At 51.8% G+C, this 24982-nt stretch overlaps 12 protein-coding genes across 12 annotated transcripts; 5 read left to right on the forward strand and 7 right to left on the reverse strand.

The window, feature by feature from the left end:
* Nucleotides 1-322: 322 nt before the first annotated feature.
* MGL_1128 (uncharacterized protein) lies at nucleotides 323-788 on the reverse strand (the record flags this gene model as incomplete). Its single annotated transcript, XM_001731808.1, has 2 exons — nucleotides 323-750; nucleotides 782-788. The coding sequence occupies 2 exons, from the start codon at nucleotides 786-788 to the stop codon at nucleotides 323-325; spliced, it is 435 nt and encodes a 144-aa protein (XP_001731860.1).
* Nucleotides 789-840: 52 nt separating this feature from the next.
* On the forward strand, nucleotides 841-2303 carry MGL_1129 (uncharacterized protein; the record flags this gene model as incomplete). The annotated part of the gene is made up of 3 exons (XM_001731809.1): nucleotides 841-893; nucleotides 929-1760; nucleotides 1800-2303. 3 exons carry the CDS (start codon nucleotides 841-843, stop codon nucleotides 2301-2303), a joined length of 1389 nt encoding a protein of 462 aa, XP_001731861.1.
* A 1160-nt stretch (nucleotides 2304-3463) lies between these two features.
* MGL_1130 (uncharacterized protein) lies at nucleotides 3464-4909 on the reverse strand (the record flags this gene model as incomplete). Its single annotated transcript, XM_001731810.1, has 1 exon — nucleotides 3464-4909. One exon carries the CDS (start codon nucleotides 4907-4909, stop codon nucleotides 3464-3466), a length of 1446 nt encoding a protein of 481 aa, XP_001731862.1.
* Nucleotides 4910-5291: 382 nt separating this feature from the next.
* Nucleotides 5292-5897, forward strand: MGL_1131 (uncharacterized protein; the record flags this gene model as incomplete). Its single annotated transcript, XM_001731811.1, has 1 exon — nucleotides 5292-5897. The coding sequence occupies one exon, from the start codon at nucleotides 5292-5294 to the stop codon at nucleotides 5895-5897; it is 606 nt and encodes a 201-aa protein (XP_001731863.1).
* A 34-nt stretch (nucleotides 5898-5931) lies between these two features.
* Nucleotides 5932-9732, reverse strand: MGL_1132 (uncharacterized protein; the record flags this gene model as incomplete). The annotated part of the gene is made up of 1 exon (XM_001731812.1): nucleotides 5932-9732. One exon carries the CDS (start codon nucleotides 9730-9732, stop codon nucleotides 5932-5934), a length of 3801 nt encoding a protein of 1266 aa, XP_001731864.1.
* Nucleotides 9733-10097: 365 nt separating this feature from the next.
* MGL_1133 (uncharacterized protein) lies at nucleotides 10098-13871 on the reverse strand (the record flags this gene model as incomplete). The annotated part of the gene is made up of 1 exon (XM_001731813.1): nucleotides 10098-13871. One exon carries the CDS (start codon nucleotides 13869-13871, stop codon nucleotides 10098-10100), a length of 3774 nt encoding a protein of 1257 aa, XP_001731865.1.
* Nucleotides 13872-14455: 584 nt separating this feature from the next.
* Nucleotides 14456-15267, reverse strand: MGL_1134 (uncharacterized protein; the record flags this gene model as incomplete). Its single annotated transcript, XM_001731814.1, has 2 exons — nucleotides 14456-15183; nucleotides 15243-15267. 2 exons carry the CDS (start codon nucleotides 15265-15267, stop codon nucleotides 14456-14458), a joined length of 753 nt encoding a protein of 250 aa, XP_001731866.1.
* A 665-nt stretch (nucleotides 15268-15932) lies between these two features.
* MGL_1135 (uncharacterized protein) lies at nucleotides 15933-17259 on the forward strand (the record flags this gene model as incomplete). The annotated part of the gene is made up of 2 exons (XM_001731815.1): nucleotides 15933-16025; nucleotides 16114-17259. 2 exons carry the CDS (start codon nucleotides 15933-15935, stop codon nucleotides 17257-17259), a joined length of 1239 nt encoding a protein of 412 aa, XP_001731867.1.
* An 88-nt stretch (nucleotides 17260-17347) lies between these two features.
* MGL_1136 (uncharacterized protein) lies at nucleotides 17348-18073 on the reverse strand (the record flags this gene model as incomplete). The annotated part of the gene is made up of 1 exon (XM_001731816.1): nucleotides 17348-18073. One exon carries the CDS (start codon nucleotides 18071-18073, stop codon nucleotides 17348-17350), a length of 726 nt encoding a protein of 241 aa, XP_001731868.1.
* A 1288-nt stretch (nucleotides 18074-19361) lies between these two features.
* Nucleotides 19362-21222, forward strand: MGL_1137 (uncharacterized protein; the record flags this gene model as incomplete). Its single annotated transcript, XM_001731817.1, has 3 exons — nucleotides 19362-19507; nucleotides 19568-20995; nucleotides 21213-21222. The coding sequence occupies 3 exons, from the start codon at nucleotides 19362-19364 to the stop codon at nucleotides 21220-21222; spliced, it is 1584 nt and encodes a 527-aa protein (XP_001731869.1).
* A 1852-nt stretch (nucleotides 21223-23074) lies between these two features.
* Nucleotides 23075-24184, forward strand: MGL_1138 (uncharacterized protein; the record flags this gene model as incomplete). The annotated part of the gene is made up of 1 exon (XM_001731818.1): nucleotides 23075-24184. The coding sequence occupies one exon, from the start codon at nucleotides 23075-23077 to the stop codon at nucleotides 24182-24184; it is 1110 nt and encodes a 369-aa protein (XP_001731870.1).
* A 98-nt stretch (nucleotides 24185-24282) lies between these two features.
* On the reverse strand, nucleotides 24283-24720 carry MGL_1139 (uncharacterized protein; the record flags this gene model as incomplete). The annotated part of the gene is made up of 3 exons (XM_001731819.1): nucleotides 24283-24391; nucleotides 24431-24547; nucleotides 24623-24720. 3 exons carry the CDS (start codon nucleotides 24718-24720, stop codon nucleotides 24283-24285), a joined length of 324 nt encoding a protein of 107 aa, XP_001731871.1.
* Between the last annotated feature and the right edge of the window lie 262 nt (nucleotides 24721-24982).

A 24982-nucleotide genomic window follows, 5' to 3' on the forward strand; every position in this document is an offset into this window, starting at 1 on the left:
CGGCGAAGCCCCAAAGCAGTCCGACTGGTGGAATGAGCCAGCAAAAGAGCCACGATAGGATTACTGATGGTCGCGTTGACTCCCTGTGCCAACGTGCCACCAGCTTGCCCACATCGGTGCGCAACCGTGGGGGCGACGTCTCTGTAGCATTGACCGAGTTGTCAATCACGACGTCTGCGTACATAACTTTTTGGTCTAGGGGCATTTGTGCTGCAAGACGCGATTCGGCATCGTCCTCAGTCAGTCCCTTTTCGCGATCGCGGAGGAGCATGCGTTTGCGTTGTTGCTCAGGATTGCTGGAGGAAGATAGTTGGGCCGTGAGTTAGCATGCATGCACACAAATTGGCGTTACGTACCACCATACAATCACGACTTCTGCACACCACTTGTAAAGACCGACCTCTATCAACAAGGGTGTATCCACAACAACACGCTTTGCTCCGGAAAGCCAAAGTCGGATGAGGCGCCAGATCAATACACGCCGAATAGCCGAATGTGTGATGCGATTGAGCGCACGGGTGCGCTCTTTGCTTGAAAAAGCAAGGCGACCCAATTCCCCGCGATTCAGTGACCCATCTTCATTCAGGATGCTGGGTCCAAAGTCTGCCGCCAAACGCTTCAGTGTAGGTGAATCCTTTTGCACAACAAGGCTGGCAATTTCGTCCAAGTCAACCAACGGGATCCGGTTTTCGCGCAGGATGCGTGAGACCGTCGATTTACCCGAGGCTATACCTCCTGAAAGTCCCACAACTGTTGTTAGTGTATGCTTTTGGTCACGCACTGATCATGGCTGACGCCAACGGCAAGGACGCTTCGACCAAAGTGGTGCGTGCTTAACAGATGAGACACTGTGAACGCGCACCTCCACTTCATGCACCAAAGCCCAAAATTTTGTACGCAAACTTTTCAGCTCTTACGCGACGGACAGCTATACCATGGCACTTGAGGTGCCAGGTGATGTTATATGCCCATCACATGCCATAGCTGGGTATTCGTGCCCAAATGAAAATAAGAGCTATCTGCTCCAGCTTCTCACTCCTGCAGCTTCGAGTCAACACCTTCTCGCATTGCTGGATGACGCCAGAATCCTAATGTTTGACAAGGCGCATCTTGCCACGCCCTTGCACACAATACAAGCAGGGCAACAGGAATCTATGAAGGCTCTTTCAAATATTGAAAGCGAAAAAAGTGCATGGATTGCAGCATCAAGTGCTGGATATTTGGCCGTTTGGGATGCGCGAACTAACTCAACAGCGCCGGCAATGCGTCTCGTGGGTCCTAGCTCTGCGCCGTATTTGTCATTGGCTTCGAGCAGTACGTATGTCGCAGCTGGCACAGAGTTGCAAGGGTCCGATGCATATCTTGATATCTGGGACTTGCGGCAAGCGGGTGCACCTGTTCGTACCTATAGCGAAGTGCATTCCGACGATATTACGTCGCTAGTTTATCACCCGGATGAATCTATGCATCACGGTATTTTACTGAGCGGCGGCATGGATGGACTTGTTTGTGCTACAGATACAAACATCAGCTCTGAAGATGACGCAGTAGTGTCTGTGGGCAATACGAATGCAAGTCTTGCCCGTGTGGGATGGGCTGCTTGTCCTGATTCATATACGTTTACGCCGCGCTCATCAGTCGTTGATGTCGGCATGGATGAGCATGAGCAGGCACTCGCGAATAGTGCGCACTGGAATCATCTAGGACCTGCTTATGCTATTAGCAACATGCAGACGCTGAGTTTATGGGATGCAGATAAGGTATGTATGCGCGATACGGCTCCAGCTGACATGCTTTAGTTTGATTGCATAAAGGAGGATATTGAAGTACGCAAGCCAACGAGTTATCGACCACCTTGGGTCACAGACTACGTCATTGATGCATGTGCGAAGGGTCCTTTTACGCGCCCAGGCTCTATTCTCGCACCCGGTGTGCATCTTTATGTGGGTGATCAAGAGGGAGGCATAGCTCTTTTGAGCGCTGAAGCTCAAGGTCAAGATCAGGAGAACGACATTGTCATATCTTGGAAAATGCATGCTCGTCTTCCCAGTGCTGAGAAGCATTCTCAGGCACATGCAGATATTGTGCGGTGCATCGAATGGGATCCTATACATGCCCGGCTGTTTACTGGCGGTGAAGATGGCCGATTATTGGCATGGTCTCTTGATGCGTCCGAAGAGCCGCAACCTCCGTCTAATGCTTCTAAAACGAAGCTTACAGATCATTCGTCGCAGAAAAGTAGCGGAAGGCCGAGACCGACAGGCCTTGACCCAGCGAAGAAACGATATTCACCCTATGCGTAGTATCTGAGAATCTCAAACTTGCAACATTTGTTTCGCCGCGAAACCGACACGCCTCCACGAAGCAACAGATATTTTTTCATGATTCCACGTAAGGCAACTTCGTGTGGAGAACGGCGCTCATCCATGGTTCAGCCCTTAGACAATAGTTGAGTACGCTTTAGGGGATCACACCAGTGCACCATGCTCGAGACGGAAGAACTGTCGCCTTTAGTGCACATTTCTAGACCTGCAAGCAATCAGAGTAACAATTGGAACTCATCGCCAAGCGCGATCCTGATCTGCGGATGGATGGACGCCCAACTGCGACATGTGAAAAAGTATGCTGAGCCGTATCGACGTCTTTTTCCTGATATCCCAATCATTATCATGCTATCAACCACACGCTTTTGCTTCTTTTCATCGACTGCAGGATGGATCAAAAACGCCAAGCTAGTTCAGTCAGAACTCCTCGAGGCCGGGAGAATCAGTGCTGAGCGAGCACCGACTGAGACACAAACGGTCTTTATTCATGGATTTTCGAATGGCGGTCTGATTTCTCTAAGCTCACTTATGGAACATGTAGAAGCAACTTCACCTACGTTTCCACAACCTCTAGGTGCCGTTTTTGACAGCCTTCCTGGGTACGATGCTCTTGATAAACTCGTACCTGCAGCTACAGCGCAGGTTACTGGCAACAACATGCAGACTCGGCTTCAGCGCGCGGGTATGATTGCTGGTTTATATTCCTTTTGGTACGCTCGAAGTTTATCTGTGGCGTTAGGAGGACGTCCTCACAACATCACGTTCGCAAAGGAGCTTGTGAACAAGCCAACGTCATGGGCATGGCAGAAATATGACATACCTCTAGCTAAGTGCCCGCCTCGTTTGTATCTTCACACACGATCTGACCAGTTTATTGCGCCTGATTCTGTGGAAAAGCATGCTGAAGACCTTCAGCGAGTGAATCGCGAGCCTGCCCCTGTCGTCATTGAGGCTGAGCACCTGAAACACCCTGCCATTCGTTGGCCTCCACTCAGTGAGACGCGCACTAGACGTATGGTGTGGAACACACCGCAGCATGTCCAAATTGGACGTGCATTCCATTCTGTGTACTGGACGTCGATCGAAACCTTTCTACGAGATGCATTGTCGCTCGTGCCACAGCCCATCAAGAGCCGGCTTTAGTCTTGCACTGGAACATACGTGGTAACGAGTTCCTCCGCGCTAGTGGGATGCACGGCAACCGTGTTGTCGAAGTCCCTCTTCTTGGCGCCCATCTTGACCGCAATCCCAACGGTTTGAATGGACTCATCGGAGCCCATGCCGACCATGTGTACGCCAACGACGCGCTCTTCCTCACCGACACAAACAATCTTGTAAGCGGCAGGAGCCTTCTTCGACAGCAGCCCGTAGTACATGGGCGTGAAGCGAGAGCGATAAATAGTGATCTTTTGGCCCTGGAACTTTTCACGCGCTTCCGGTTCTGACATGCCAACCGTGCCAGTTGCTGGGTGACTAAAGATAGCTGTAGGGATGTTCTCGTAGTCCAGATGGTCGTCTTTGAACTTGGGGCCCCCGAACAGACGGTTTGAGAGACGTCGCCCAGCAGCAATAGCCACAGGGGTAAGGAGTGCCTTGCCTTGGATATCGCCTACAGCGTACACACCCTTCGCAGACGTGTTTTGGTATTTATCGACCTCAATATTGTTGCTCTTGTCCGTCTTGACACCTGCTTCGTCAAGCCCAAGATCATCTGTGTTCGGTTGTCGACCAATTGCCCAAACTAGCGCATCGACCTCAATCGTATTGCCTGTATCAAGATGAACTTTGAGCGATCCACCACGTTCACCCTCCACACGCTTCACATTCGAGCTCTTGTGGACCTGCAGGCCCGTGCTGCCCATGTACTGAGTGAGTGTTTCCGAGATAATAGGATCAAAGTTACGCAAGAACTGATCGTGGCGAATGATGAGGTGCGTCTCTGAGTTGAGCGCATTCAATACACCAGCCAGCTCAACGGCGATATACCCTGCACCAACTATGGCCACACGTTTCGGCTGCTCACGCCAAGCGAAAAAGCCATCCGAGTCGGTGCCAAGGCTTGCGCCTGGAACTTCGTCATCACTAGGCACGCTGGGCCGTCCACCAGATGCAACGACAATGTGATCAGCTGAAAGAACCACCTCCTTCTCGAGAACGCCATCCACACCTGGTGACACCTTAACACGGCCATTGCCAAGCAAGCGACCATGTCCAGAAATGTACTCAACGTTGTCTTTCTTCAGATTGTTATCATAGATGCCGTTTAACCTGCGAATATAAGCATCACGCTTTTCAACGAGCATGTTCCAGTTTACTGTTGGCACAGCGAACGACCCAGATGCATCCATAAAGCCATACTCCTGAGCTTCCTTGAGCTTGTCTTGCAGGTCAGCAGCGTGCCACATGAGCTTCTTGGGCACACAGCCCACATTAACACATGTACCACCAAGTTTTCCAGCCTGCTCGATAACGGCTACCTTCTTGCCGTAACTAGCAGCGCGGCGACTTGCGCCCATACCACCAGATCCACCACCAATCACAAGCAGATCGTAATGCTCTGATGCTGGAATTTTGACAGGGGGCATTTTCGTTGGGCTGCTTGTATGAAAGGAATGCTTTAGCTGATTACCAAGTTGCTCAAGTCGGCGAATGGGTGCAGGTATCGTGGACACTCGCACACTCGCTCGACGTAGGGGCAATACTGCTTCCAGCGATGCGCGGAACATGGGCTAAGTAGTGTGTCAAGTAAACGGGTGGCGTGTGCACGGGCAAATCACGTGGCCAAAGGTCTCTTCTGATCATTTGACGCCGCGGACCTACTTGCCGAATGGCGTCACACGGATTGAACGAGCTTACGGTGCATCGCGTGCGACAAACTTAGTCCTCCAGAGCTGCACGCTGCCGTCGCAGGCACTTGACCCTGAAAGCAAAAAACAAAATTACTACACACCTGTCTCCGCACAACCAATGCCGCCTAACACACCTTACAAATCCTATGCAGGTGCGAGGTCAACACCGTACGATGCTGACGGTGCGTCAAGTCGCTTTTTGAACGAATCTATGGCTGACGTGGCTGGCAGCTCAAGCCTTCGAACAGATCCTGCGTCACGAGGCCGTCGACCATTTCAATCGTCTGGCTTGTTCCATAAGGACCTACGTCTGCTCATGTATGCATACGGCGATGTAGCGAATCCAGCGCCTGAAAGTGTGGCCATACTAGAGGAAATGACCGTCGATTTTCTTACGGATTTGTGTCTGCGGGCTGAGCCAAGTATCTACGCACTGGGGCTTTCATCGTCTCAATTCGCAGCTACTGCCACCGATGCCAATGGCGATTCGCCAGCATCATCAGCCCTACGCGGTCAACCATCAGCGATGCAGACATACCGCCAGCGAGCGAAACTAGATGACTTTAAGCATGCTTTGCGCAATGATCGCAAGAAGCTTGGTCGTTTGGAGCAACTGCTCTATGCGGACAAAATGGTGCAAGAGGCTCGCCGTATAGGCGGCGTCGAGGATGTGGCGGCCAGCGCAGGGGCGTTACTACATGGCGAGAGTCGACAGCCTAGCTAATCAAGATATAATTGATTTTATTTTTGTCGCACGATCATTGCCACTGTGCCTGGAGCGACCAGCGTCTTGCCGTGGGCGCAACCCCTTTACGCGGAGCGTACTCCATGATTACATTCGAAACTTGCGCATTTGGCAATACGCGACGCGCAATGCTTCGTTGCAACGTGGCTGATATGGGTCGCTCGAAGGCCCATTCGTCCTCGATTGTGTGCCACAGTGCCCCGCATACGTGGTGGAGCGCTACTGCGTACAAGAAGGGCTGGTTTGGACTCACTGTGCCTCGGGCCAGGGCATCTGCATACCGGGTCAGAACAATTTCATCCGTTTCACATGGCCACAAGTATGCATCGAGGCGCTTGCCACCGACCACCGGTGCGTCAAGCGTATTCATCGTAATGCCTGGAAGCACCGCCGCGTAATCGTTCCACAACAGACGGCGATAGTCTGGCGCGTATGTCATGGCGAGTGGTGGGATAATAGCTTTAGCAAACAATGGATGATGCATCGAGACTGCATCGTACAGGCCCATGAGATCCGTGTACATCTGGTAAAACGGCAAGCCAGGCCCATGGATCGAAGCCGTTGCATCCTCGAGTGTGGGCTCTTGACGCATATGCTTAGCCGACTGTATTGAAAGCTGATCAGCCATGTCCATAAGTGAGCGCATGGGATCTGCGACGGACGCGTCGGTGTACAAGTCACGGCCGGTCGCAGCGCCAGATGCCTCGGGTGCCGTAGAAGACACCTGCTCAAGCAGAAAGACTTTGTATATGCCGAGCCACCAGAAAGCACTCGGCGTTAAGGCAAATTTTGCGACGTATACGGCGAGACGCAATGAGGCTCGCACAATGTCAGCCTCGTTAAAGTCCCACGATGTCGGAAGCGCATTGGACGCGTTTAATGCACGTGCCTCACCGCTGTGTAAGAGATCGTCAAGCGCAAGAAGCGGCCAGTCAGCGCGAAGAGGCAAGCCAGCCGCAGGGCTTGTCCAGAGTGTCGCACCAGTACGCGGGTCTGTCATAGGAGGCAGCGCAGCAACATCCGGTTTCCACAGCGTAGACGTGTGCTCGTCTCGCAACATACTTGCTTCAATCATAGAGGGGATACGCTCTGTGCGAATGTTGTCCAGAAAGAATGGCGCCAAGATGTGCCAGGTGGCTTGATCGAATCCACGTACAACCGACTCCAGAAGTCTGGCGACATGCGCTGACTCATGCGACCATAGCAACCCCACCAGGCGAATCTGTACATCGGGCGTCGTGATGTTCGCGCACATAGTCAGGACATGTGTATATTGTGCGGAAGCGATGCCGTCAGCACGGATGGCCGGTGTGGATGTCATGTTCCATGGCAGACCAAGTACTTCGTGAACGTACTGTGTGACAAGTTCGAGCAAAGATGACCATCCCATCATCTGGGCGAAACGTGTCACGCCCGCATACATCCACACTGATTGAGCCACAATTTGTAGGGACGCGCGAATTTCCTGCTTGTTTCGTGAGCGGAATGCATCAGCAGCAGAAGTGATGGATGCGTGTGCATGTCGTAAAAATTGTTCACATGTTGTAAGAAGGGCCTCATACGACGAACGGTCCCACGGAATGCCGCAATGCTTTGCACAATCAGCCCATGCAGCCAGATGGCACATGGCCGTGCCGATGGCACCATTGACACTGGATGTCGGCCTCGACTGGCCTACAGCATTGGTCAAGAATCCTTCTGAAAGTGGGGCCCAAGCCTGGACCATGGGTCCATTCACGCCCAAGTCGCCATGTCGAGGACCTTGAATCGCCCGGTGCGTCCACACATTAAGTACGTTGTACAAGGCCTGGGCGGAGTACCATTGTATGTCGTCAGCGCTCACTTTGTTGGGAAGGGACTGAGTCCAATCAGCCAAGCGCGATAGCGCTACGGCCAGTTCACGAATGCTGGTACTTGCAAGACCATAATGACCAAGCGCAGCCAGAATGCGGAGTGTCACAAACAAGAACGCATGTTCTTGTCGTATAATATTGGTAGCAGCAGACGGACTGGCTGCATCAGCCGAACTTTGTGAGGACGATACGTCTCGAGGTGGTATAAGCACATAACGCAACAAAGGATCGATCACTCCCTCATCAACGAGCGAAGACGCAACGTCACGATTTGATTGGACCATGCGCAGAAGAATCAGGACTGCCTCCATAGACGGAAATGACTCGTCTGCCACAGGCCAGGCCCGCTGTGTGCAGCCCAACTGCACTACAGCCTGGACCAGATGCGGATGTTGTGCGAGTGCCTTGGCGCAGGCTTGATGATGGAGAACAAGCATGCAAAGAATCGAGACTATCGCGTCTGGGTGTGCAGCATTTTCAACGAGCCAGGTATCCAAAGCATCCAAGACATGCATGCGAAGCAATGCATCAGCCCAATCATGCTGCAGAAGCTCGAGGTGTGATGCATCTGGTGAATGCAGCGGGGGCGCATGGGAGTGAGGTGTCCAAGCATCCTGCTGGGATGCAGGCCACAGCCAGTTTACATCTGGATTGGCGCACGTGAGCATGTCGGCAAGAATGAAGGGGTCATCTGGCACGTTTGAGACGGCACGACAAGCTGCATCAAGGCAAGGAACAGCGGCTAACCTGACACTGCGATGCCGATCCTGTAAAAGCCAAAAAGAAGTGAGAAGAATGCGCGCTCGGATGGCATGTGCATCAGCATTCAAAGCAAGCTGGGCTGAGTTTGATAGTGGTGCCCCGGTTTGCGACGAAGGATAACGTTCGCTAATTCGTTGAAGCACTTGAAGCGCCAACGCTCGTTGTGATGCAATGCTACTTTGAGCGAGATGAAGGAGCTCGTCGAGCGTGTAGCCAGGTACAGATTGCTCGCTGCCGTGGTGATGCAAGCCCGCGAGGTAGGTAGAATCTGGTGCCTCTGCCCATGTATGGCGCGAGTCAGTCGTGACATGCCCATGAAAATCAAAGCGCACGCTAGACGTGGTTGTGGGATTTGGTGACACAGTCCATTCGAGTGCGGCTGGCACGGCGTCTGGTTCATCGGGAAAATACTTCTGCCGGAAAGACTCCCAATGATCGCGATCTGAGATTTGTGCGGACTTCGGTGGATTTGTCTGGATCTCTTCATCAAGCTCGGTTGCACGACGCTCAATCGATGGCCATCCAGCTGATGGATGAGTTTCGTGTTTATCTAATGGTTGTTCATGAGTTGGATCGCGCCGCGCGCTTCGTTGTGCCAATTTCTCCAGTACGTCCTTTCCAAAAAACGATTCCGCATCCTTTAGCTCATCCGCCCGTGTCTCGTAACTCATGCTTGCCACTTTTGACTCATTCTCTAGCGATATGTCTTGCATCAGTGATGTCATAGCCTCAGGCGGTGCGCCACCACCTGGATCTCGAGAGGCATCCTGCATAGGCACGAGCTCATCCCTTGGGGGTGATGGTGGCTTGCGAGAAGAGTCTTTTTTAGTGCGCTCAAGACGTGAGCGACGAAACGCAGACATTGGCTTGCCATTGTTCCCCATTGGTTCAATGTCCCTGGGTTGTGACGATGAAGCTGGCTCCCGCTCTAAGATCTCTCCCATAATGGGACGAATGGGCGTCGATAGATTGGTGGGAGTCTCTTTTGGATCATCTGAACATTCATAGTCACTTTGAGACGCCCCCAACGTCTCCTTTGCTGCATGAGTCGTTGACGAAGTGGTTTGAGCATGTGAGATGCTAGGTGGCTTAGCACGCACGACTTTGGCTGCCGGAGGCCAATCGATCCATGAGTCGTCACCGTCACTTGCCTTTAATTCAGAAATACGTGGGCGCACTCTTTCGTATGGCGCCTGCATACCAGCTAGAAACGGTGCCTGGAACGAGGGAAGCGTGCGTCAGTGCGACCAAGAGAGGCGAGCTAAGACAGATGACAAAGTGATGTTACTACACGCCAACCAGATGGAGGGGCCTCCACATGCGGAGTGGAAATTGTTGTTGTCCAAACACGCCCGTCAGGTAGCATGCGAACAAGATCCTATTGACTATGGTCTGCGCGGCTGCTTGAAGTGCGACTTGGGCCAAGATGGAGAAAGAGGGGTCGAGTCATCGAGGAATACATGCCGTACGAAAAGGATGTTGGAAGGAATACATCATTCAATATATAAAAAAGTGCATGAAAGACACAACATCGGGTGCAGTGCGTCGATTGTTTAATAAGGTGTCAATGGGCCGCTATCTCAACAGGTCGCAAGTCAACCCAATATGTATCTGGATGTGAAGATGAAACGACATAGATGCCTTGGTCAGCCTGGCGCATGTAGGTTTCGCAACGAAATGGACGCGCTGCCGGACCGATTGGCGCGATTCGAATGCGGGGATATAAGAGCCATCCTGTACGCACAGGAAGCAAAGTCGCGTGAATCGTGTGGTGGCTCTCGAGCTGCTGAGCCGGGATTTCCCACATGCCTTTTTTATTGCCCCAGACAAGCCAGTTGTCGAAATCGGTGAGGATATTGTACTGCAGGACTGTGGACACATCATCGTCATCTGACGCTTGGGACCAAACAAGGGAAATTGTTACGTCGATCGTGATGTCGATAGGCTCGCCCAGTGAAATATGTGAACGTTCTGGCGCGAGAATGCTCACGGAATTGACAGCATCGACGAATGGCACATCCAACGGCAGAGTGAGTGTGCGCCATTGTAAGCACTTTTGACTCGCCTCCCATGCATGCTGTTGTGCTGCGTTCTGCTGCACATGTGACGGCGCGGTTGTCGGAATAAGCATGGCATCCATAGACGGATCCTCCAGCCTAGCAAACACGCGGCGAACAAGCTCAAGTACTTGGATAGATCGCTGAGATTCCTGTGGCCAGCCCCAACGGAAGAGTGTGTCGTGCCAATACTTGGCTTCGTACATCGGAGTTGATCCCACGTCGAATGTCGCGTGTTCAAGACATTCGCATAACGCGCGCTGCAGCAGCTGCTGGTCGCCATCCATCCACGACGGCGTTTGCGCGAGAAGTAGCGACAAATAATACAGCGCAAGGCCTTGGGCTTCGTCGGCTGCCGTGCGATAGACAATCGACAGCGCAAATGGAGGATTGGCCGCTCGGCGAGTGCCAAGGTATTTGTACTGGAACTGGAGTAAAAATGTGCTCGCTTCACGTGGACGCATCCGAAGAGGTACACTTTGCACCGGGACCTGTATACTCACCGGCCCCTCTTCGGAAGCTGTCACCTGAGGCGTGCAGACACGCACATGCGTGCCGGCGGTGGTTTCCAAGGACAGCTTCGATAGAAGATGGTGCAGACGGAAGAAGTCCTGAATGTTGATACTAAATGGCAAATGAAGTGGTGCACGCAAAGTGCGATGGACAGAGCAATCGTAGCCATTCCGCTGGAAGTAGACAACGATGGACAGCTCGATGTACGGCGTCCGTGGCATATACGACACCGGCAAAGCCATAGTACACGACGTGCGCGCTGGTAAATGCCGAAGGAGCAAGGAACCAGACTCGGTTCGTGACACGCTGGTCTCACCGTTATCGCAAGCCAAGCATGGGTCTTCGTCCAGCTTGAGACGCACATCGCCGTGCGCTGTGACAGAAATAGTGGCTTCCTCCAAGGGGTCTCTTCCACTGTCGAGATGCAGTTCGACGGATCGCGCATCCTGCAAAGACATTACACGTGGCATTGACACATGCATCTGCAGTGCGGCGCCATCTGCAGGAATGCATATACGATGACGTCGGTACTCGAGTTGCTGTGCATCAGCCAGTGTGGATAAGGAGGCAGCGCTCTGCACAATGCTCTCCAAAAGCACGCGGCGGAACTGGATCTGCGTCGCTTGCAGGTGGAAGTAGCCGACGGCACTGGTCATGCACACAAGGCGCAGACGATTGAGCCCCGGCTCTAGTGTATGTGCACTCGCGCTGAACTGGAGCTGGACTTGACGGTAGTTGGCGACCCAGATATGAACGGCATCAACAGATAATGGCTTTGGTAGGTATGAAAGGAGATCAATGTCCAAGAACGTATGAGCACCGTCACGGTCCGCACGTACGCTGCGTACATGTACGCGGCATCCATTGTAGCCAACGAGCGTGGCATACGTGTGTTGGTTGTCGCTTTCATCAGCCAGCCATGTGAGGAGGCTCATTTCATCCATGGGCTGCGGGCTAAGTGGCTGTGCTCGCAAGGTGCTGATCGCCTGGATAGCTGCCACAAGCGCCTGGATCCATACGTCACCATGGGCTAAGTGCTCAGCCTGGAGGCACGCCAGGTACTGCGAGTGTGTAGGACCATAAAGCACAGCGGAATAAGGCAACGCTGGGTGTGCAAGCAGCTCATCCCACAGGGCATGCGCATGGTGGAATGACGAACGGCTCATGTGGAAGCACGCGAATAGATACTTGAGGCGGAGTGTGCGAGGAGTCTGCTGGCACAAAACAGCAGCAAGTAGCGTGCGGTGGATCACATTGCATAGCTGTGATTCAAAGACATGCCGATGAGCCATTGCCTCGACGAGCTCCTTGCGAGTGATTCGTGCATCGGGCGCGAACATCGAGAGTGAATCGGATGCGACAAACTGGAATGGCTCTACACGCGGCAAATGACCCGACTGGAGACCAATGCTGATAAGCTGACGGACTGCGAGCTCCAGAAGCTCAGCTTTGGCTGCATGGAATGCATGTGTCGTCCTTACATCGTCTGTTTCTCCTTGCGCCTCGACAAGCCACGCTTGGCACTGCTCGACGGCATCCAGTGCCACCGAGAATGACCATGCCTCAAGGAACGCTTGCGCGAGAAGATGCCGGTGCGGACGAAGCATGCGAGTGACGGAAGCGATAAATGCCGGTGTCATCTGCATCACTTGCACGACTTCCCCAAGCGCCGCATGCACCGTCGAGCGGCGTGCGTACAAGTAGCACTGGATATCAAAGAGCGAGAGCCTGTTCGAAGCCATCAGCGACAGGTACGGCTTGCGTAAAGGACCCAGGAGCATAAGGCTATCGTCGCCAGGCTCGTTTCCGCCAGGGACAAATGGCGTCCGGCCATCGGCGATACAGCGCTCCAGATGCGTCTCCACCGTATCGTAGATATGCAACACATCATGGAGGAGACCGAGTCCTTCGAGTGTCTGAATGACAAACTCCTTGCGTGTGATCGAACCACTCAGAGTCCAGTTGACACCTTTGGTCGATTCATCGTACATGCTAACGACGCGGTCCTGCATGTCAAGCACCCGTCCAAGAGATGCGAGCGTACATGTCTTGATGTGAGCAATGATATCAATCCATAGAGCCGGATCGTTGTCTTTGCTACTGGTAGGTAGCTTCGAAAGGGCCAGCACATGCTCTTTGGCACTCGAATTAAAGTCTGCACGAAGCTTTTCAAGAACCGTGCCCTTGTTCATGGTATAGAAGCGTCCCATAGCACTCTTTCCAGAGCTAGTCGCGCTTGACGCCGTAAAGACACCACTGGATGGCGGCGGCAATAGCACAATTAAATGTTCCGGCGGCAGTGCAGTGCCTGCCTTGTCCTGCTCGTCGCTCCGTATCGTGGATAGGTGATCAAAGTCATTGGGTATGTGCTTTCGAAGCGTTGCAAGCCAATGTCGAATCTCATTCCGCACCTGCGCTCGGTACACGTCAATGTCATCGCATGTGACAAAGAATATGTGCACGCAAGGCACACGTTCGAGAATCTGGACATTTTGCTGATTTGGTAAGTGCGTCGCGAGTGGAATTAGTTCCACGTTGAGGTTTTGAATCGTTCGAAGCGCTGGCACAGAATCCATGCCACTCGATCCACTAGATCGCTTCAATGGACGCAAAGTTTGCATCGTCACTGGTGGACGCCAATGCAGATTTCGCAGAGGGAACTGCTCAGCAAGGAGTGGGACGATATGCGCAAGTTGGGCCGTCGCTTGCGACGCTGAGTGTGTCGCATACGTTATGGGCACACGCACGTCAGATCCTGGGTCTGTCATGGTATGCACACTCGCACACAAGGCTTGATCTGGCGACGACTTCTTGCCCGAGTAGTTTCACACAACACACTTCCACACACCTTCTCTCTCTCTCTCTCTCTCTTGTTCTCTCTAGCGCCCCGTATAATATAAGTACGGATATGTATGGCCGCCAGTGGCTACGTAGATCCGTGTTGTGAACAGAACAAAGGCAAACGTGGTGTGGTTCCAAGCTTGAATGTAAACGCGCGTCGAGCAGGAATCGTCCGTCGCGAGTGGTCTCCCTCCAGCTGGCCTAAGCCAACCTCATCACCATTCACCTCGCGCCCCACAAAATGCATGCAGGAATACGTGTTCGATCGTGCACGTGATGAGATCGTCTGTCACTTCAGGCGCGCGCCTCTGGGGGGGAGGGAGGGGTATGGGAGGAGGACGAGGCGGACTGTGGCACCGATAAAATTGCTTACGTGCGTTATGAGCTTAAGACCCACAGGTCGAGCAACAGTGCATGGTCTGCCATAGTTGTAGCATATATGCCATTGATCTTTGTCATATATCCAGTGAGTGACACACTAGCTAGTAAGCCATTATCGCTTGCTACTTCCCTACATAGCATCCACAAGCGCCTTCAATTGTGTTTTATCGAGGATTCTAAAGTCGCCCGTAGGTCGACCATCCTTTGACGTCGCAGGAGTTACTTGCGCAAGTTGAACATTGTTTTCATCAAGCTTCTCTTCCATCACCTGCTTAAGTACACGTAACGCCAGAAGAGACGCGTCACGCAGCGAAAGATCCTTCGAATACTTTTCTTGCAACTCGCCCTGCGCGCCCTCCGACCCACTTCCTATCGCCTTTGCATCGTAACGCACAAAAGTGCCAGAAGGATCTGCGTGAAAGAGCTGTGGCCCATTTTCATCGATGCCAATGATCAGGAGCGCCACCCCAAATGGGCGACTCATAAGCGCTTCGTCATCCTCTGTGTTCTCGCCAAAGCGCAGGGCCAAGTCACACACAGCCTGCGCAATACTCTCGACCTTGATCTCTTCATCGTAGACAAACCGATGGTTTTGACTTGTAACACGCGCATGGTCAATCATAGTGCGTGCATCAGCAGTAAGTCCACTCATGGCCGCACCCAGATGAGAATCGATCTCCATGATCTTCTCAATGGAGCTATTCTCAAGCAGTGATGACTGCACGCGCTTTTCCACACCAAGCACTGCACCTTCTTTGGTTACAATGCCGACAGTCGTCGAGCCGAGCTTGATCGCTTCCAATGCATATTCAACTTGAAACAGACGGCCCTCGGGTGAAAACGTATTCACGCCGCGGTCTGTTATTCATGGTTAGCATTATCACTGCCACCCGCATACGTATCCTGTCTACACGCACCATATTCAGACCGCGTAAGAAACATCACGTCCACGTCTCACTCGTGCTTACCAGCGAAGCAAGTGTACAAGTAGCGCCGCCACAAGAACGCCGCCCCACGTAATTCGTGCGGACGTGCCCAAGAAACGACGCGAATCCAAATCCACCCTCGATCACATGCTTAGTCAGCCCTGCGACACAAACACCTCGATGGCAAAGACCTGCTATTCGCTGCGCCAGCGACGCCTCAAGTGCCCAACATCAAACACACCTGCGCACACACTCCAGTTGTCCGCCCCGTTGTATTGCTTGTGCTTGGTGTTTCTAGCTAGCAGATATGGTGCGTACACTTTGTAGAAGCGTGTAGTGCTGACGAAATTCCTGAAGGACTTGGAAGAAATGTATGTGGTGTCAATGGTGTGCACTTACCGTCCAGCGGGAACAAGCTCTCGAACTTGACATTCTATGATTTGAAGCAACTGTATACCCAGGCAAAGAATTATGCACTCAACATCAGTGAGATTGAGGCCAAGGTTCGTGAAGCGACGAACGATGATCCATGGTGCGTATTCTATGTGTCCAGTGCACTAAGACCACAGGGGCGCGAGCTCTACGTTGATGCAGGAGATCGCTCAGGCTACGTTCAACTAGTATGTTCATGGCGCGACGCGCGGCGTGTAATGGTGAAGCAGATGTTCAGAATGACTAACGATGTTCCCTAGTCATGACTTTAACGAAATCATGCCCACAATTTTCCGTCGCTTTGTTGAAAAGGAAGCTCATGACTGGCGTCAGATCTACAAAGTACGTCACACACACACACACACACACACACACACACATATCCAAAAATGTCGCTTCCTTTCATCCAACAACGATGATCTAACAACAGGCGCTCCAACTACTCGAATATATTGTCAAGAATGGCTCCGAACGTGTCGTCGATGAAGCTCGTGCTCACTTGTCGACGATCAAAATTCTGCGCAACTTCCACTACATCGACGAGCAGGGAAAAGACCAGGGCGTGAACATCCGTGCTCGTGCAAAAGAATTGGCTGCCCTGCTGTCCGATGTCGATATGATCCGCATGGAACGACGCAAGGCTCGTGCGAACCGTGCCAAGTACCAAGGGGCTGGTAGCGCCGACTTTGTGCCAGGTAGTGGTGGCGGTCGTTACGGCGGATTTAGTAGCGACGCATATTATGCGAGCGGCGGTGCTTCCGGAGCCTATGGAAGCGCTGCTTCGGCAGCATCTGCACAGCCTGACTTTGATGAATATGACGCAGGCGATGATGAGACTCACACGGCACCTTCCTCGGTAACTCAGCCAGCTCCGGCTCAGACTGCTGCGTCGACACAGGGTTCTGCTCAGCCAGCTGTCGCAGACCTTTTTAGCTTCGATGACGAGCCTGCCCCTACACCGAAGACTGCCGCTTTGACTTCCGAAAACGATGGCCTGGGCTCTGCTGCTGGGTCCTCTTCCTTAGCAGATGCGGACGACTTTGACGACTTTCAGTCGGCTTTGCCATCCCAGCCTTCTTATGCAAGCACAAAGAGTCCAGCTGGCTCGACGGGATCGTCGACGCCTGCGGGACCGAAGAACAATGGCGCTCTCTTTGACTTGCTGGACAATGCGCCCCTTACTTCATCCTCGACCAAACCCGTCATGCCAAGCGTACCTGCACCATCGCGGTCTCAAACGCAAGCTCGTTCTCCAGCTCCTGCACCAGCCCCCCTTTCTATTCCTCCTCCAGTGTCCTCCTTGCAGCCAAATCCAAAGCCAGCAGTCATGAAGCCAACGTCGACGCCGACTCAAAAAGCCCCAGCTTCGTCTGCATCGCTCTTTGACGATTTGTGGGCAGAGTCGCGTGGCAGCGCTGGGGTGACATCCAAGGTAGGCAATAACAAGAGTATGGCACAGCTGGCAAAAGACCAGACTAGTCATTCTGTCTGGGGATCAGCACCGTCGGGCCGAGGTGCACCTGCATCGACATCGACATCGTCGGGCGCGTCAAAAGATTTGTTTGATTTGCTGTGACCAGGAACACCTCCACATTTGCACGTGAGGCTCAGTGTGCGTTCAGGCCATTGCAGAAGGGTATAGATTTCGAAGTATGTCATGATTGCTATGTGTGTGCGAGAGTAGTAAGGATGCTGCCCATAAAAGCTATGCCTGTGACAATGCATGTAGCCATCTCACAAAGAGATTGGATGTAGTCAAGGCGGTGCAGTGAGTAGGCTGGCACAGCCTCTCCAGGATCCTCAATGTCACAAGAGCTCAGACTGCCGCGTCCATTCGTGTCGGACCAAAAAATATACAGCTGTTGCAAGCACAGTCGAAGGTATAGACTTCCATCGAGAGTAGGTATAGGGAGCATGTTAAGTACCAGCAGGGCGGAATTTACAACCAACACGAGTTGAAATACATAGGTCATAGACATCAACAATGCATCAACCCATGCAGGTGGTATAAGGAATGACCATGGTGCTCGGAGTGTATGCGTAGACACGTGCATCGATTGAGACAGTCCACGAAAAGGCCCTCGCAACACGACAAGACCCGTCATTGCACCATAATCTATACCCACCCGCACCAAAGCAGGCGCATGAGGATCTGGTACAGCACACACACCTGCGTCACACGTTTCTCGACATCGCACACTTTGCGGCATGTCAAACAAGTACATAGGTCGTAAGCATTTTTGTATCTTGGCACTTTGAAAACAGGCAAGGGTATCGTTAGGGTATCGGCAGCATTCGTCCGTGGCGTTCAACCATATGGCACTGGGAATGCACCAGCCTGGCTCTGCCGGCATTGGAACATCTTGCACAAGGCGATTCCACAAATACATTCTCTCATTACGGTGAAGATTTTCAAGTCCTAAATCATTTAGTGCAGTGATTCGAGATCCACGTGGGATGATGTCATGAAGCGCGCCTGATGTGTGTACATGCAAGCCATGTGTGTCGGTCCACATGCAAGAAAGAAGGCCGTGCACCAGAGCACAGAACCCAAGAACCATTGCATTGTGCCAGACGCCTGCACTGATGATGCGCCATTTCGTACGCATGGAACATGCTCCAAGGTCGGGGAGACTCACGTATGCGATAGGCACACCAGGAAACACAAGCCACAGGCCCATTGACAAGGGGCGAATCTGATGCAGCGCTGCCGCTATGGCATGCCCCGCTTCATGAGTTACTTGACTCACAACGCCCACAAGAAACAAGGGTAGCACATGGCGCAAGGGCATGTTGACGCCTGGGATCAGGGGCGTCAGCCACAGCGGGGTTGAGCTAGTGCTAGAGCCAGACGCGCTATTATCAAGATGCGACGACAGCGCGGAGAGCGATGAAACCTGCTGGAATTCTGACCGTTTATGAAAAGAGGTCTCAGTTGAAGACATAAGCATCTTGTTCCATAGTTGTGAGCAAGTCACGAGGACTATACCTATGCCTCCCATCATAGCGGCTCCTGCGACAAGAATGCCCGCATCATAAAAAAAAAGTGCCAGCTTGTACGCTTTACCTTGAAGCAGAGGACGTACAATTGTTGCTGGCCATGCATTAAAGCAAGTTACATCCCAATGAATCCATCCCCGTTCGACGCGCAGGCGCATCCATGAGGGCACATTCCTGCGCAGCCTCAGATGCAAGACAGCAAGTGCTCCTGTCCAGATAATCACACATATCATGACTTGAAGAAGCATATTGATTCAGATGTCCGTTTCTACGGACGTGACGCGGCGCACGTCAGTCGCAGCGAACCAGCCAGTTCTGCCCTCGTCTGGAAATGAGCACTGGATCTTTGCAAGGATCACGCACACTCCTTTTTGGCCATACGCACAGACATGGAGAGCATGTCGGCCGAGCTACGTGACGATGGATAGAAGGTAATGCGGCGAGGGAAGGTGGGGTGAAGGGGGAGAGGGGGCAGGGCAGGGTAGGGCAGGGCAGGGGCAAATAGTGTCACGCGCACGTTGAGCGTTCCAAACCAGCCACCCGGGCACTTGGGAAGCCCAAGCGCTTACAGGTTTGATTTGAGGGCCCAACAATAATAAGCGAGTTAGCAGTTGAGTAAGCCAGGTGAGACCAAGTTGCAACGAGCGACGAGGTTAAATTCTTGTCGTTACAGACGCTATGAGCACAGGAGTCAAGATGTGGGGCGTAACGCCGCCCATCTCGATGAATGGGCCTACGGAAAAGGACTTGGAAGTCACAAACGCGCTAGAGGCGGAGCTTCGTGCCAACAATGTGTTCGAGTCACCCGAAGAGGCCAAGCTGCGGTACGTGAATGACTGCACAAGTGCGTGCGTCCAGGAACGCCAGTCTAGCTAACCAAACAGAGAAGTTGTTCTTGGACGAGTCGACGCTTTGGTGAAAGAGTTTGTGTACCGAGCATCGATCAAGCACGGGCTTTCAGAAAGTGCGGCACGCGCATCTGGTGGTAAAATCTTCACGTTTGGTTCGTATCGACTGGGTGTGCATGGTCCAGGCTCGGATATCGACACACTATGTGTCGCGCCAAAACATGTGCAGCGCGAAGATTTCTTTGAGATTTTTGAAGCTCTTTTACAAGCACGCGATGACGTGACGGAGGTGACATCTGTTCCAGAGGCGTACGTACCGCTGATCAAAACCAAGTTTATGGGCATTTCTATCGACTTCTTGTTTTCTCGCATTGCTCTACCGCGCATTGACGACTCACTCGAGCTGCGTGATGACAACTTGTTGAAGAATCTGGACGAGCGCGACGTTCGCAGTCTGGGTGGCTCACGTGTGACCGATGAGATCTTGCACTTGGTACCGAATGTGTATGTATTCCGACTCGCACTACGATGTATCAAGCTATGGGCCAGTCGTCGAGCGATCTACTCAAACGTACTTGGATTCCTCGGTGGTGTCGCTTGGGCTATGCTTGTGGCGCGGATATGCCAGCTGTACCCGAACGAAGTGGCCGGAGCCATCGTGAGTCGCTTCTTCATCATTCTGTTGCAGTGGAAATGGCCACAGCCAGTGCTTCTAAAACAGATTGAAGATGGTCCATTGCCGATTCGCGTGTGGAATCCAAGGCTATATCCGACCGACCGTTTGCATCGTATGCCCATCATCACGCCTGCATATCCCTCGATGTGTGCCACACACAACGTGACGCAGTCAACCCAAATGGTTATGACCGAAGAGTTCCGGCGCGGAAGCGAGGTTGTGGATCGTATCTTCCGTGGAAAGACATCTTGGAATGAACTGTTCGAGAAGAACGATTTCTTCCACAAGTACAAGTATTACCTCCAAGTGATTGCATCGTCAGGATCAGCAGACCTACAGCTCAAATGGCAAGGCACGGTCGAGTCGCGACTTCGGCAGTTGATCATGAAGCTCGAACTTGTGCCGGCACTGCTTTGTGCACACCCATTTGTGAAGGGATTCAACCATGAGTGTGTGTGTTACACAGATGAAGAAGTCCGTCAGGTGGCTACCGGTGACGTACCTGCCGATGTTGCCTCTCGCGCCAAAATGCAGGATCTCCCAGAAGGTGAAGCTGCAAAAGAGAAGGATGAATCTGTTCAAGTTCATGATGCCACTGAAAACGGTCGTCGCACCGTGTATACGACAACCTTCTATATTGGCCTTAAAGTCGAGCCCAGGCAGCCACATGATCCCTCTGTCCGCCGCTTCGATATTTCATACCCAACACTTGACTTTACACAGCGCGTCAAGCAATGGGATCAGTACGATGAATCTGCCATGGGCATTGTCGTGCGCTACGTTAAAGGGTACGTTTGAACGAATGAAAGAAGTCCAGTGTGTTGACTCACCGAAGTGTAAATTTGCCCGAGTACGTATTCGATGGAGATCCACGGCCAAGAAAGGTGTCAAGTAAACGTGCCAAAAACAAACAGCCTGAGGCCAACGAGGCAGACGAAAGTGCGAAGAAGACCAAGTTCGAAGATGCCACCGCGCCTCATGCATTTGATCTAGCAGCTGCGTCAGAGTCGAATAATGCTACTGTTGCTTCCGCTGCTGCTACAACAGCCCCAATGTCCTAGATACCCCCCTTTTCGCTTTTCGATATGCTTCCGGAGACACGGGCGATAGGTCCAGATGAAAGTGTGACACATGCATGACATGACTCTTTTGGCTGTGTATGTAAGTGTGCATGTGGTGTTATGTGTGCACCTTGGAATCCAGCCAACACTTTGTGTCAAAAGCCATTCCTTCAACTCATCGTACGCAAACAAATGATCATATGCATCATATATCGAATCTATGCCATGAATGGACCCCGTTTTCCTCGTATGATGAAGTGATACAATCGTTAAAAATAAAAAATAAAAATAAACCTATTACTACTTTTGTCTGGAGATTATGACATGAATCTGTGGGGTCGTCGAGTAAGGAGTTGCTCACAACCGCCTATGTTTGCCATTCTTCTCAGCCAGCAACGTCTCCGCCATTTTTGTCAGGATCCACGCTACGAGAGTTTTTCAAAACCACTCCCCACACCCTCACCTGATACGATGCGTTTATTTCGTCAGTGGCTGTCGCTTTACTCGTTGCTGCTATGGGTGTACCACATCCATGCGTACGAACATCGCGACCATGCCAACTATGCTTCCCATCATCAAAGCAGGAGAAAGTCCGCGTCAGTGAATACTTCGAATCTTGACCTACTGAATTCTTCTCATGCAATAAGTGCAAATTCCTATTCGACGCGCAACTACTCTGCAAGTCCTATTTCATTTACCACACCGTCATCCCTAGAAAGCAACACATTCTTTGATCGCCCTGCACGTACAAATTTGACCCACAGCAAGGGTTCGAAGAACACGATCTCGTCTGTTAGTTTGTTCGATTACAAGCTCACTTCATCACTTCATCCAACTTCATCGACATCGTCTCGTGAGGTTGCGCGTTTTAGCACAAATAATCATGCGAGTCGTTCATCTGGCACAGGTTCACACCTGTCCACATCGCGCAAGTCATCCTTTTACCCTGTTTCTCGCGAGGAAAATATGACTCGGTATGACACCCACACAGCTCGTGAATCGAAGCTTTTGCGCTCCCAAAGTTCTTTGTTGACTGAATTGTTGTCAGTGAATCAAGTCCCAAAGAGTAACTCAGGCTCGCAACGCCAGCATGGAAAAATGTCAATTTACACGTTATCTAAATCTTTGGCAAGCGTAAGCAATGCAGCCAAGAGCTCATTCAGACAGAGGCACAACAGGACTAATGATATTGACGATAACCGTGTTCAAGCAATGACGTCCAAAGCAATTAGTCTTGTACCCACTCCAAGATCGTCCAGCTCAACCCCCTCTCGACATATGACAGCACAAGTACCCTCAGCTCGCCGACAGAATGCGTCGTTGGTTCATCACAAGGCATCATCTAGATTCCTGTCGCTGTATTCAGCAGAGCAAACGCAAGACGCCTCGCTCTCTTACCTGAGATTGTCAAATCGAAGCCTTTTGCGCGACTCATCCACACGTAAAAGTCTACTATCGAGCCATGCAATGCCCTGGTACGTCACAGTTCCTCAGCAGTTGGGATCAACGTTGCCTGGCAAATGGGGTACTCAGCAATACCTATCGAGCCAGTTTACAGATTATAGGCCCCTACAAACAAGGGCATCAAGCCCTACTTTGTTGATTTCCAGAGTCGGGCGTCTGACCAAGTATGGTTCTTCAAGTTTGAAGGTATGGACGCTTTGGCCAACCACCACGAAACTTCAAGGCTCGATACAAATGCCTTCATCCGGTCACGGCGCACCTTTTTCTTTTTTATCACTAAACCACTCGGATATAGGTGGACCACGCTCGTCCCACGGCACAGGCTATGCATTTCTCAATACAATGTCCCTCGTGCTACCTACTTTCAACAAGACATCAAGCGTAAGCTCGACAGCTCAGAGCACGAGCTCGTCAGCGAGCACTAATGCGCCATTATCGCCGACTGTTAGCGGGACGATCTCTTCACCGAGCTCCATGCCAGTATCGATATTGCCAGCAGAGTCGAATCGTACAAGACAAGCAGGTGCCGTTCTTATAAGCATCTTGTTCAAAAGCACAATTCCCTGGGTATGGATCACATCGCAACGAGAAACCACAGCGCAAATTTTCACCTATATGCCACAAATTATCGCGCATGCCATTCAGTGTGATGCTTCGGATGTGAGCACTGTTCAGTTAAAACGTTTTTCGCCAGCAAACTCACCAGTGGACATTGACATTAATGCACATTTTCGAACACTGTATATGGCGTACCTACCCAAGCCGAAAAGCAGGTTGCTATCTAACTTGATTCACGACGTCAATTCGCTATTCTATGATCCTGATGGAGGCATTGTTCCTCAACAGATTGTACGTGAGGTGGACCCGTCTTTCAACTTGTTCGAATTTTCCCGGAACCCAGACGATGCTGCAACTGGCTCCATCCCCGAAGAGACACGCGATGCGCTCGTGGGCAGCTTTGTTGGCGTCGGTGGTGCTGTAACCTTGGGTCTACTCATCTGGCTCGTCCAACGTCACATAAAACAAAGAAAAGCCAACGCTGCTAGGAGGGCATCTCGCACAGACACAATCTTGTCGTTTGGAAATGACTCGCCAGATCCCTACTTAGATGGGATTGAGTATGCTCAACCGCCGCAGCAGATGCGCAGCTTCTTCGTCGGTGATGTATCAGGCAACCCCAGTGATAGTGTATTCGAGCACCAACAAGGCATCACCGGTGTTCTTGATGTGAATCAAGCGGACAATCCTTACCACAGTGAGCACGATCCACAATCTCGTGATGTGGATTCAAATCGTTCAGATCACGATTCACACTATGCCGGTCTGGAAATTCCTGTGCCTACCACTAATAAGCCTGCATACGGCGGTGTGACAAAGCCAAAACACATGCTTAGCATGCCAGAGCACTCCATGCGGATAGAAAATTCAAGCTACTTCCCACATCACGAATGAAGCTGCCATTTGAAATGACACGGGCCATAGTTTCGGTTTGATTTGACTAGTATTAAGGAACTGCAGTTTGTGGAAGAAAAATGTAGACCGAGGGAATGTTATTCACGTTCGAAAAAGAGTGAGATTCCTAACAGACCGAGCACCACATATTTCATCATGGGATAGTCGTTGAGTAAAATTGTTACATAGCCAGCATAGGGCAAGAATCTGCGTATCATGAGATTTGCATGTTCCGGTCATACGTACCCTTGAACTCGACCAACGATCTGATCATCACGGATCCATCTAGGGCCATTATATAACATGATATCATCATCATAATTGTTATCACCCTTGGTTAAAAGAAGCTGACCGCGATTTTTTCTAACCATCAAGTTAGTAGAAGAAACATGGAATCGATCGATCGAAAGTATGGGCGATTGGAGGGACGATACGTACGTTTCGCGCGTCTCAATAACGCGATGAACGATGGGAATAGCAGTGCCTGGTACCTGATACACGGTGATTTCGCCTACTTCGATAGGCTTCTGGCTCATGGTGAGGAAGAGCAAATCACCACGGTGGAACGCGGGCTCCATACTTCCACTTAACACCACGACTACAGGAGACTCCGTATTTGTCACGAGACTCAAGCCTTTCCAGATCGCGAGCGCGCTAGCAATCACATACAGCACTTGAACAACCTGCGCGACTTGCCGACGCCAGTTGGGCCCTCGCATGGCCTCAGTCACTCCCGACAGCATTGCTCAAACAATCTTGTGGACAGACCGTCTCCATTTTCTCCAGTGCCCCAATTCT

Source organism: Malassezia globosa, assembly GCF_000181695.2.
Source record: "Malassezia globosa CBS 7966 chromosome Unknown mgl_sf_2.1, whole genome shotgun sequence".
Lineage (NCBI taxonomy): Eukaryota > Fungi > Basidiomycota > Malasseziomycetes > Malasseziales > Malasseziaceae > Malassezia > Malassezia globosa.